The sequence below is a fragment of the Drosophila santomea genome, chromosome 2L (genome assembly GCF_016746245.2).
Source record: "Drosophila santomea strain STO CAGO 1482 chromosome 2L, Prin_Dsan_1.1, whole genome shotgun sequence".
In the NCBI taxonomy this organism is placed as follows: domain Eukaryota; kingdom Metazoa; phylum Arthropoda; class Insecta; order Diptera; family Drosophilidae; genus Drosophila; species Drosophila santomea.
The window spans coordinates 15,732,211-15,744,674 of NC_053016.2; the positions used below are offsets into that span (position 1 = coordinate 15,732,211).

The 12,464-nt window shown below is 44.2% G+C and overlaps 2 protein-coding genes across 2 annotated transcripts in view; both read left to right on the plus strand.

The window, feature by feature from the left end:
• LOC120458525 (GTP-binding protein Di-Ras2) overlaps window positions 1-10,344 on the plus strand; it is a 29,552-nt gene extending 19,208 nt beyond the window's left edge. The window contains exons 5-7 of the mRNA XM_039646199.2: window positions 2,935-3,125; window positions 7,853-7,982; window positions 8,083-10,344. Coding sequence (XP_039502133.1) covers window positions 2,935-3,125; window positions 7,853-7,982; window positions 8,083-8,158 — 397 coding nt within the window. The 3' untranslated portion in view covers window positions 8,159-10,344. The remainder of the gene's footprint in view (window positions 1-2,934; window positions 3,126-7,852; window positions 7,983-8,082) is intronic.
• Window positions 10,345-11,086: 742 nt separating this feature from the next.
• LOC120443739 (putative deoxyribonuclease TATDN1) lies at window positions 11,087-12,257 on the plus strand. The gene is made up of 4 exons (XM_039622995.2): window positions 11,087-11,155; window positions 11,217-11,396; window positions 11,454-12,060; window positions 12,126-12,257. The coding sequence occupies exons 1-4, from the start codon at window positions 11,116-11,118 to the stop codon at window positions 12,238-12,240; spliced, it is 942 nt and encodes a 313-aa protein (XP_039478929.1). The 5' UTR covers window positions 11,087-11,115; the 3' UTR covers window positions 12,241-12,257.
• Window positions 12,258-12,464: the final 207 nt, after the last annotated feature.

The window sequence follows — 12,464 nt, forward strand, 5'->3', positions numbered from 1 at the left end:
CAGAGTCACGCACTGAAAAAAAATACTGGGAATCGGGGTAAATTGGATAGGCAGAGGATAGTTAGTTGGTTGGACACAGCAGCCACAAGTAAAGGATAAAGTATGGTAAAGTGAAGTATTGTATAGTTGCGGGAATTTCGGGTAAAAGGTAAAGTTAGAAACAAAAAATTCAGATCTCATTTACTTAAATTTATAAGATGAAAAAATATATGTTCGTTACTTCACACACCAAAACTTGAAAAGTAGAAATTTCTCTATTTCCCACAAACCGATTATGGGAAAATATTTTTCTGAGTGCAACCAGGTGGAAATCGCATCAGGAGAAATACACCATTTCGCTATTTGCACAAAGGATGTTTCCCCATAATAGCTCCTAATTGGCCGCAAACGGTGGTGCTGTCATGTCAGACATCTAAGTACAATCGTCGACGGGGACAACTGGTCGTATCGTACAGGTGATACATTGGAGTGGTCTTTGAATACTGAGCAGTATTCCATATGTGCATATGCATGGGGTCCTTCAGCTCGGCTGCTCTACAACTGTTCGATTGATGCTCTGGGGAACCGCCGAGGGGCTGGGAGAGGTATGATTAGTTGTGGTGATTTATGCTTCCTTTTGATACACAATGGGTGAAAACTCCAGAGCTTGTCAGAGCCGAGCAGCAAACCGACATTGAGTTAAATGAATAAACCACAGAATGTGAATGTTTCCCATGTATATGACGAATGAACGCATATAAAATGCAGAAAGGTTATAGGTGAATTGTACAAATATTTATATTTATTTGATGTCTGACTCGTATGGAATTTCGTAGCTGTTTTATTTGCTCTATTTCAAGACTTAAAAGTTTAAGTTAACCAGAACTCTACCGAGTTCAGTTGTACTACACTTTTGTCCGTAAAAGTAGATCACATAGACCGAATCGACGAGTGGCCTGATTAAAGTCGTTGTTTGCCACATTAACAATTTTAATGCATTTCTTGCGTGACAAGCAGCCGTGATAGCAGGGCCGCATCCTTTCGATTCGCTGCTGAAAAGGACTCGCTGGCCAGCAAATATTTCAGAGGCGCTTTTCGCGAGGTAATTGCTTCCTTAATAAACTGCGGGGCAGGACTCGTAAAAATCACTTGCAATCACATACATACGTGCCTGCCACTGGGCCACTGGGCCACTGGGAGTGGGACTCCTGGCATAATTCCATGCGAGTGTCCTGCGAAAGTCGGTAAAGACGGGATGGGCGGCGGCAAAGTGGGCGTGGCACGCTCGTGTTGCTGTTTAAGCAAGCGTGCGTAAACTTATTTAAAAGCGACCAAAGAGCGCCACGCAGGAGGCGCACTCAACCGCAAAATGGAGATGACAGAGGCCGCAGGACGAAGGACTGGGGATATGGGATGGAGGATGGAGAATGGAAAATGAAGGATGAAGGATAAAGGACACAGGAGACGAGACACAGGTCAGTTGGCGTAAGCATTACGTACAAATCTCTGTTGGATTTAACATTCACGCAGATTGATGGTGCGGTTTGGTTCCCGGAAGCGGGAGCGGAAAACACCTTGAAACCTCCATGCACGTCACTACAATCTCACACCTAGAGGATTTCCCAGAACTCGCGTGGAAAGTGTGTGTGTGTGTGGCGTTTCCTGGCATCTAGCTGCAATGCAATTTGTTGCTGCCTGTCTGCCTGCGGTTAAACGCTTTAAGAGCATGCCACTCAAGTGCATTTATCTGCCTGAATGGGTACACTACCCCACATTGTGCCACACAACGTATGGATACATTGGGGCAGGCCCTACATGGGTAAGTGGTTTACTGTGCCGAAGGTGGGACAATGTATTTATTCAACATTTAATTGCCAAGTCATGCGCATTTTCCTGCCATTTGGCCAGCGTTAATGCGCAAAATAAACTCACGTGCGATATCAATTTTACTTTGATTTACTGTTATTGCAGCTTACGACATTAACAATTTCGCCATCTATTTATTTATTTTGCCAAGTCAGCCGTTTTAACTTTAATTAAATGAAGCTGTCTGAAATACTGGAATATTCTGCATTACTTTGTCAGCTGTTTTGGTAGCATACAAAACATAAATGGAAAAAAAAAAGTTTTTTTTACAAAGATTTCTGTTTATTCATTAAGAACAAGTGTAAATGCAAACTGCAGTTGAATAAAACCATTTTCAAATAACATTTTTAATATATGTAACTATAAATAAATATACATTTTAAAATTTGGTGGTGTCATCTGTATATATTTAAAACAATCATTTATTTTAATAAAAAAATGTAATATCTTACCCTTTTATTTACTCAACTTCAAAGAAAGGTAACGCCACTTGTTTTAACTGAAAAGTGTTGTTTCGAAAAAGACAAGAAAGGGCAATTATGATGATAGACTGTAGTATTTTGACTGGAGAGCAGACTTCCGGCGAAAGGCCGCAGTGAAGCTCGAAATCCTTCTCACGGTCCAAATCCTGCCATCGTCCGTTTGCTGAACATTACCTGTCCTCGCCAACATCATCGTCCTCGTCCTAGTCATAGTCCTTGCTTCATCCTCATCCCCATCCCCATTCTCATCCTAGTCCCAGCCCTGGTCTCAGTGTAGTGGATTGGCTTGGTGGCCGCGTCCTGCAGTGAATCCTTAGTACCGCACCATTTTGAAGCGTACATGACATGCTTAATTCGGCCATTAGCAACATTTGTTTCGGCTCCCCGGACGGTGGTCGATGGCTTATTTGGTCGTGGCGGGCACAAAAACTGTGTTTCGCATTGAACATGCCACATTGTTGGGCTGCTTTGGTTGAGGTTTTTTGGCTCGGCTTTCGCTTTTTATTCGGGCCACCGAAATTCGCTGATGTATGCATTGCGTATGCGATATTTACCCGGTCGCCCCTGATATTATGCAACCTTTTTAAGCCGCTTTCCCTTCCCGCAGGGCGAAAGTGCTGGAGTGCTCGGCAAAGGAGGACAGCAATGTGACGGACCTCTTCAAGTCCCTGCTCTCCCTGTCCCGCTTCCTGCCCGCCAGCAGTAGTGGGAGCGGGGGCAGCGGGGGCGGCGGCGAGGCGGCGCCCAGCGGTTTCAAGCGGCGCTCATCGGCCTACGTCAGCGCATCGTCCAGTCGCAGTAAGTACTCGTAAAAGTTATATATATTTTATAATATATATATATACAACTTTCTATTCTATCTCAGCAATTCAACACTTCTAAAGCACATACCTTAGTAAAAGCACTGGTACAAAGCATATAGCTTTTAGAATCAGTACCAAAATACAGGACAACTTTACATTATCATACCCGTTACTTGTAGAGTAAAAGGGTATACTAGATTCGTTGAAAAGTATGTAACAGGCAGAAGGTAGCGTTTCCGATCAAATGAACTATATATTCTTAATCAGGATGAATACCCACCCGAGTCGAGCTGGCCATGTTCGTCTGTCCGGCCGTCCGTCTGTCCGTCCGTATGAACGTCATAATCTACGGAGCCATAAAAACTTGGCCAGCAAACTTGATCAAGAATATGTAGAATGTATAGTGCCGGTGGCGCTTCCTTCTATATGTTACATACTTTTCAGCGAATCTGATGTGCCCAGGTACTCCATGAGTGAGTAACTAGTATAGAAATGAATTATAAAAACGTACATGAGTTTTTAAATGAAATCTAAACCGTTAGCAGAAAATGAAACAATGTTTTAGCACATAATTTGCATAGTAAATTCCTTTGAGTTGCTCAACATAGCATCCTAAAAGGACGAATGTCCTTGCTCATCCATTCTGCCAGAAAGACCAGCATAACCCACAAAGTCAGTCATGGCCAGGGAAAATGGAAATGAAAACCAGATGACGCAAACCCTTTGTTGATTGTTTTTGGCCTCGTCGGTTGGCCGTAACACTTTCAAATGTCAATTAAACATTCATATTCATGGGCTCTGATTGAAAGTCAGACCTGTAACATGAACAGCTCTATTCGGGGATTTAAATGACGCCGTAAGAAGCTTAATTAGTGCGAAATTAAATTGCGAGTGCGCGCTGCCCATTAATGCAATTAAGCCGGTTGCGGGTCGCAGATGTCACTAAGCCTGGCTTAAGCCCAATCAATATTTGATGCACATTTATGCATATATTCATTATTTTAAATAGGAGGGAAGCCCCACGCACATGGGGCCAATTAATTGGAATTCTTTAAATGCGGCAAGGACTAGGATAACTTTTGGCAATTTGGCTAATTGAATGCAATTACCGTTCCTGTTTCAATTGCCGCCTCTGTCCACCTCCAGCGTCTTTGGGCTAATTAATTGTGAAACTCGGAATCAGGAGTGGAGTAATACGAGCGGCGGAACAGGACCCTTTTCTTCCGACCCAATTGACAAAGACAAACACTTTTTCATTATTCATCAGACGACAAAGAGAAGAAAACGCCGAAAAGCAAAGCAAAGTCAGGAAAAAGAAACCGTCGAGACGGGGTTAAAGGCTTGTTAAGGACGAATTCGCTTTCGGGAAAGTCCTTCGCCGCAAAATGTTCAAACGAATTCAATTTTATCAAAATGTTTCGAAGCGAGCACGTGTATTAATTAAACAGCTTGACCTCCTAATTACCCTGTAATGGAATGCTTTATTATCTCATTAAAAACTTAGTTTGCAGCACATGAAAATAGAACACAAAGGCGGAGACAACAGCCAACGGCTCGAGAAGTTCCGAATTTGGCCGAGCTCGTCAAAGTATAAATATCTAGTTAATTAATGTTGCCCCGACTGGCGGGCTACCGAAATAATTAATTTAATTTTCGCTAAAGAAAAAGTTGTGGCATTATTACAGATCCCACCCAGTGTTCGCAGTGTTCGACCTAAAGTCTTTTCGTAAAATTTCGCTGCTGGCCTCATGAGCCATTGAAATGAACTGCTAAGTTGGTCATAGTGGTCAAAGTAGATTCAAGTACTCAACAACCATGAAATTTAAATTCAAATGGTCGAGGACCCCATTAATGTCCTGCCACCGAACATTACCAAATGCAACTGTCGATGACAGCCGAACGGACAGGACACGCCGAAAATGGAGGTGGTCTCAAGGACGGGAAACAAAGGTCGAGTCTCCGGTGGTTCAGAGGTGGAGGGACTTTGAGGTGGCAGCGGTGACACCGACGCCCTGGATGTGCCACCGAAAATAGGTCTAAGCACTTAATCACCGGCGGCAGCTCGAGGGGCCCCAAGTCAAGTAATTGCCTTAAAAAGCACAGCGCGACGTATGCAAAACAAATTGCTGAAATTTCATTTAAGACCCTGCCATTCTGTGGCCGAGATTGTGCCACACGTGTTTACGGCTTACAAGAGGAGCTTGCAGAATGGTACTCACATGGGCGATGGGTAATGGGAGATGGGTGAGGCACGAAAAATGGACGAGCTTGTAAGTTCAGACAAAGCCAGAGCTGCAGGCCACATACATGTGCTGCGGCCGGAAAACCCATCGCTTTTCCTCCGCTCCGCACATTGTTGCCGGCTTTTCCACGGCACTCGCGTGGTTTTGGCTCGGCGGTGGGCGCCGCAAGCCGTTTTGTTTCAGACCCACAAACCAGAGTCTAACTCAATTGTGGGTGTGCCCTAACACACATAACATGCTAAACATATTCGAGCCACGTTAACAGGCGTTTTCCCCTATTCGCCGCCAAATGCGGGACAATCATTTTTTCTGTGCAAGTAATGCCCATCTTCATGTTTTTCAATTAATTGTGAATTTGTTTTCACAGGCCACTTGAAAATCTGTCATTTTACAACTTAGTTTGACTGTAGTTTGACTGCAATTGCGACTGCATTTACAGCAGTTTTTCATATTACATGACACAAAAGGGTTGGAAAATATATGCGTTTATGTAAAGCACTTTTTTGCTGAACGTTTCAAGTTCGGGGTATTATATGTGGCGCAATTGATGTGGCAAAACCTTGTTACACTCGCGATGAAAGGATAATAAACGCCCTTCACAGCACAGGACGGTTTTTGAGTTTTTCTTCGCTGGAATCGGCGTTTTTCCACGGCTTGTACTGTGCACTGTGTCTGTGTGATGGAAGCAGGGTGGAAAATAAAACAAATTTAATTTAAATTTCCGTAACACGACGCACGAATCGATTCCCGCCGCATATGCACAATTTATATCCCCGAAACCGAGCCCCACTCTTATTTGTTTTTGTGTCTGGATGGGCGCCACTGCTGTGTGCGAGTCCTCGCTTCGGATTCACCCGCAGATCAGTGGGAATGGGAATGAGAATGGGAATGCCGCCCCAGCGAAGCCGTATTTGTAGTCCTGGCATTTTCGCGCGCTTTCTGTCAGCGGCAGCAAATGTGCCTCTTATGCCACCCATCCCCATCCCCCAACCCCCTCCCCCTCCCGCTACCAACTTGACGAGCTTGACGCCTTTTTTTGACAACAATGGCGTCGGCGGCCATTTTGTTTGCACTTGACACCGCCGGCACCCGAAAAGTATGCAACACTCTGCCGCAGAGTGCCACTGGTGGCTCAATAATTCTGTTTGCATCGCCGGTTGTACTTCGCAACTAAGTTGCCGAGTTTAATAACTAAATTGACTTGATTCTGGCCTGGCTGTGGCATTCCCTTTGTATTTGTATTGCGTCTCTCCCCTTGCCGCACAGCCCCTTGCCGCGCCAGTTGCCAATTGTTTTCCCTTTGTAAGCCGTTCTTTGTTGGCGACTTTATTGCTCGGCCGGCGGAACAAAAAGGTTTGTTTACCGCCAAGGCAAACATCTGCACGAACACCTTTGTGCGACTTTAACACTCTCCTTGGCAGCCTAAGCCGGCTGATTGAGGATTACTGGGAAGTTAATGACTCCATTGACACTGATTTCCCATATTTAATAGGCTCAACTTTGGAGACAGCTTTAGAACCACTTAATTGAAAGTGATGTCAGTTCTCTTAAAGTTTATAGCACGGAGAAGTGCAAAATATATTTAGGAAAATTTATACAAGAATTTATAATTTTTTAATAAAAATCAGATATTGAGATATATTATACATATTTTCATATAAAATAATCCGTTAATAATTTATTTAAATTTAAGGTGCTTATACAACTATTACCTTATAAAACTGGTACCTTATACAAATAACCAAAATTGTGTTACCTAAAATAAACAAATTTAAAATACAAATATTTAATGGGTTTTCCATTTGTTTCTGTGACTAATTTTAGCCTAACAGTGTAATAAATATATTTGTAAAGTAGATGTACATTTCTGTTTCTGATATATGATTATTTCACGGGGTTTGCGTTGCAATAATTAAGAAAAACATAATAATATTACGGCCATGAATGCTTTAAGCTTAAACAAACTACTTCATCCATGATTTTAATTGAACTTCGACTTGTTTCGTATGTTTTGACGACCTTGCGAATGAGTATTGGTTGCTCCTTTGAGTCCGCATATTGCATTGGCGGCACATGCATAGCGCAAAGTGAGTGGGATTACTTTCTTTCTTGAGATGAACTTTGACTGTGCAACCGACTGTAAAAATCCCATTTCGCGAGGTAACTGGGATGTGCAACTCGCTCAGCGGCTCTCTGTGTGCGTCGTTCATAAGTTAATTACGTCAGCGGCTACAGAGGAGGCAGGCAGTTGGGATACAGGAATGTTGGAATACAGGGATACAGGGATGTTGGGATGTCCGGAAGTACCAGTTGCTCCGGCAACTGGCAAGGACAACATCGGTGGGGCAAATTGGATTTGCGCTGCATTCGCAGTTCCGAAATCGCGGAGTCCCTTTGAGTTGGCATACAGCATACGACCAGCATTAAATGCACTCGTGGATACTAATTAGCCACGCGTTACCCCATTTATTTGTTGCAGATAAAAATCGGATGAACAGCCCCGCCCTGGGAGGCGCCGGCGGCAGTGGCGACAAGAAGGGCTCCGGCCTCGTGGACGCCGTCGATGTGGCCACCACCAGTGCGGAGGCCAAGCTGAAGCCGCGTTCCAGGTGAGTGCGACACGCGCCTGCTTACCCGGATGGTGTCCCTGGCCACTTCCGGTTCCCGTTTGGACACCCAGCTGACCACTTCCACCCGATTCCATTCCAGATCGCTCATACGCCGCGCATCACGCAAGACCAAGCAGCAAATCAACAACGCATCCGATGACTGCAACGTGCAGTAAAGCATTATTTTGGCCGCCAGCGCCGCGTTTAATTATGTATTTTAGTTATTATGGTTGCCACAATGAGAATTAATAATGGACGGCAGTTAATTAGCGTGCATAAACAAGTGGCGCCGTATTTATTTTCGGTGCACTGAGCTGAACACGCTGATAAAGCTACCGAACTCACAAAAACCACTTGCTCAAGGGTAGAACAATTTCGATGAATTTGCCACTCTGTAAAACCATTTATAGTTTGTAACTAGAGCTTCAAAACGATGCCGTCATGACACTGGCCTGAGATTATAAATATTTCGTAAGCTACTTTGAGTAGGTTAATTTATATTTGAGTATAAATAGATTTCATAGCTTCTAAGCCATGAGAAATCCATACAGCAGGCGAAACATAACTCATTCATATATCAACAGCAAACAATTATGATTCTATTGATCCAGTGTCATAGCGGCATAATAGATAACCGATTATTCCGACATTGAGCTGACTTGCGAGGCATTGCGCACACAAAACGATTTGAGTTTCGCTTTATAGGGTCGGAGGGGACCAGGTTAATTTAAATTTGAATTTAATTTTGATTTCTCCCATGGGAGAAGGGAGTTTAAAGACTCGCAGAAGGACTCGATAAAGGAGTTCCTTTTGATGGCAAAATAATAGCTCAGTCGCGTTGTTCGTGGTTTTTCGAGTACGGAATACAAAGTAAATGCGTTTTCGACTGGCTGATTGTCATAATATTGTGACAGGTGCCATAGCCCTAAGGTACATTCTAGGATACTAATTTATGAATCTCTATCTGCACCCTTAGCCAACACCATGGTTAATATTTGAACCTACAGTATACACATCTACTTATGTATTAATACAGCCCCGATATGAATGTTTATATTGGCTTGGGCAGAACTCGTTCGTTTCGCATCTGCAGTAAAACGCAGCACGGAATCGCAACTTTTGCACAAGTAAGGCATTTTCGCGGCATTCTCCTCGGTTCCAGCCACGTAAAATAACAAGAACTTTAGCAGAGAGCGCAGAACCATTTACTATGAAAAAAACGTAATTGTAAAATAAATTTGATGGGGAGGGAGGGTCCCGAATGCTTATGCTTGTCAAGGATAATACAGGGTGAACTTCTTATGCCAAAATGCCAAATCAAATTGCCCACAATGCACATCCTGTTCGCAGGAGGCTTAGAGCGGAAGATAGTAATCGATAAATCTGTTTTTAATACGAAACTTGTATCCTTTGGCACAAGCTACACTTGCAGCTGTGTGAGTGGTGAGTGGTGGGTGGTGGGTGAGTGGTGCGTGGGTGTGTTCGTCAGTGTGTGATAAGAGTCCTTTGTGTTTGTTAACCGGAATGTGCTTAGCAATAAGATTTATTTAAAAGACTACTTTTAGGCGGTGTACTGAGTACGGGGGGGTGGTTATTTAAAGGATCTGTAAATGGATGAAATACGGCATATGCAAAGTGAATTGTGATTAAACAAAATACTCGTTACATCTAGACGCACGTGTGTTTTGCACTGTGTGCGAGCTGAAAAATGAATGCAAACAATGCACACAGTGCTTGCAGTAATGGATTCGAACTACTGTAAACAACTGGGAACAGGGTCAGATACCAAAATAGTATTGTATTCGTCCATGGAGGATTGTAGTTATACATATGTGCGGCATTATAAACCGCTTACAGTACACATACGATACATAGCATAGTCAGTACCTAAACATGTTTTGTGTGAAAAGTTTGGATGTTTGTTTTATAAGTAATACGTTTACACATTGTTACTAGGTGTAGTTATTGACAACAAATCTGCAGAGTCCAACGCATTCGATCTCCGATCTCCGACCAGTCGGAACCACTCGCGTATATCAAGAACCAATGGGAACATAAGGGTGTGGAGGTTTCCACCCTGTCGACGAGGGACCGCGAGATGCTAGATATCTTATTCGACCTACCCGATTTTAAATACATATTCGTCTACGTAGTTCAAACGTTCCACCAACCGGGAGGACCGCACTTACCTACTCTACAGAATCGAAAGATCATAACCCATGGACTAAACATAGTCTGGGGAAACCAAAATTAACTCTCTAAGTGTGCGTATGTGTGTCATGTACTTGTAACTAATTGAATTTCAATTCAAATTGAATTATTGACAATTGTATTAGCCAGTTAAAATAAACCACAATGCGTCCCAGGCATCGCAGTAAAATGTTTGATTCCCTTGCATAATGGATACCGACTCGTTCCCCATTCCGTTTACATCGACGCACCGAGGCATCAGACCACGGCATTAGATCCGGACTCGGATCGGAATACACCCTGCTCACCGGCTGCTACCAGCCTGGGAAATGGCACAGTGAGCAGTTAGCACTAAATCAATTAAAACTAGTGCCGCACCGACCGCAGCCTCCATTAAAAGTAACTAATGGAATTTCATTCGAATTATATTTTGCGATTCCCATAAATTGTACAATTGCGTAAATGCCGATTGCCGGCTTAAAGCAGCCGGGCTGCTGCTGATTTAAAATTTGCATATGTATATGCATTTGCGGCGGAATGGCGGTGGGGTGTTGGGATGGGACTCCCGTGGGGATCCGTGGAGCAAACCGCTTTGGCATCCACGGCAAACAATAAACAGCTTTGCTGGCGCGGCGGCCTAATGAGTTTGCATTATGCGCAATTCCGAATGCAATTTACTGTGCCATTGATTTCGCATTAAATTGGCTTAGGCCGTGCGCTTTGCTTTCGAAAAGTACAGGAAGCCACCATTTTGAGCCGGTACGTTTAAGCTTAGAATTATGTTTTCAATAGGGCTTAATGCTAATTTCAAATTCAAATTGCAACGAAATTGCGGCGCCATCTGGCGGTTGGCAGGGCTTGGTAAAGCGGGGCGCCCCCTGGCGGAAGCGGAAGCAAGCGAAACAGCTGTTCCCAGCTGCTGTCTTTTTTAGGACATTAATCCATGCTGCGGCGTTGTTTTGGAATAGCCATGAAATATATTGGTAACTGAAAGAAATAAGCTCCTGCAAACGCGACTAGCTAACTCCTGGCCATGCTCCACAGACATTGGGGCCAACCTGACGGACCCCATGTTCCAGGGCTGCTACGGCGGCTCCCAGAAGCACCAGCCCGACCTGGACATTGTCTTGAAGCGCGCGTGGCAACAGGGTCTGCAGAAGATCATCGTCACCGCCGGCTGTCTGAGGGACGTGGATGAGGCACTGGAACTGGCCTCCAAGGATGGTAAGCCGCCCGTAAGGATGTGTCCTTTGCAGTTTGAGCTTTAAATGTCCTCGACAGAGCGCATCTACACCACAGTGGGCACACACCCAACCCGGTGCGAGGAATTCGTGCCAGACCCAGAGGGCTACTACGATCAGTTGCGTTCCAGGATCAAGTCAAATCGCAGCAAGGTGCTGGCCGTGGGAGAGTGTGGTCTAGACTACGATCGCCTTCAATTCTGCGGCCAGGAAACGCAGCGTCTGTATTTCGAGTTGCAACTGGAACTAGCGGCCGAGTTCAAACTGCCCCTCTTTCTGCACATGAGAAATGCTGCCGAGGATTTCTTGACCATCCTGGAAAGAAATCGGGACAAGGTCGAGCAATGCGGCGGCGGAGTGGTGCACAGTTTTACAGGAACCTTGGAGGAGGCCCAGCGCATCCTCACCTTCGGTGGTCTCTACATAGGCCTCAACGGGTGCTCCCTGAAGACGGAAGAAAACGCAGAAGTGGTGCGCAAGCTGCCCAACGACAGGATTATGCTAGAAACCGACTGCCCGTGGTGTGGCATTCGACCTTCGCATGCAGGACATAAGCACTTGACCACCAAGTTTCCCACCGTCAAGAAGAAAGAGAAATGGACAGCCGAATCCCTAATAGACGGACGCTGTGAGCCATGCCAAATCAGGTAAGCATTATAAATACCCTACCCTAAATATGGCGGTAGTACGAACACATTGTTTTCCGTTTCAGCCAAGTTTTGGAGGCCATTGCCGGAATCAAACAGGAGCCCAAAGAAGAGCTGGCAGAGTTATACTACCAAAACACATTGGACTTGTTCTTCAGCAAAGCAGAAAAGAAAGAATAAAACAACATGCATTTACATTCAATGCGTTTACATTTATTTTATTATTGTTTCTCGCGTCTAAATGCAAATGAATTCAAAAATACGCATAACTTTGATTTGTTAGGTTACATCGGTTTGGTTTCTTCGATCTGCAGTTAACACAGACCCACTATAATAAACATTTAGATGTGTAAATAATTGTTGCATATGGCTAAGTTTATTAACGTTCGTGATTACGCACTGCT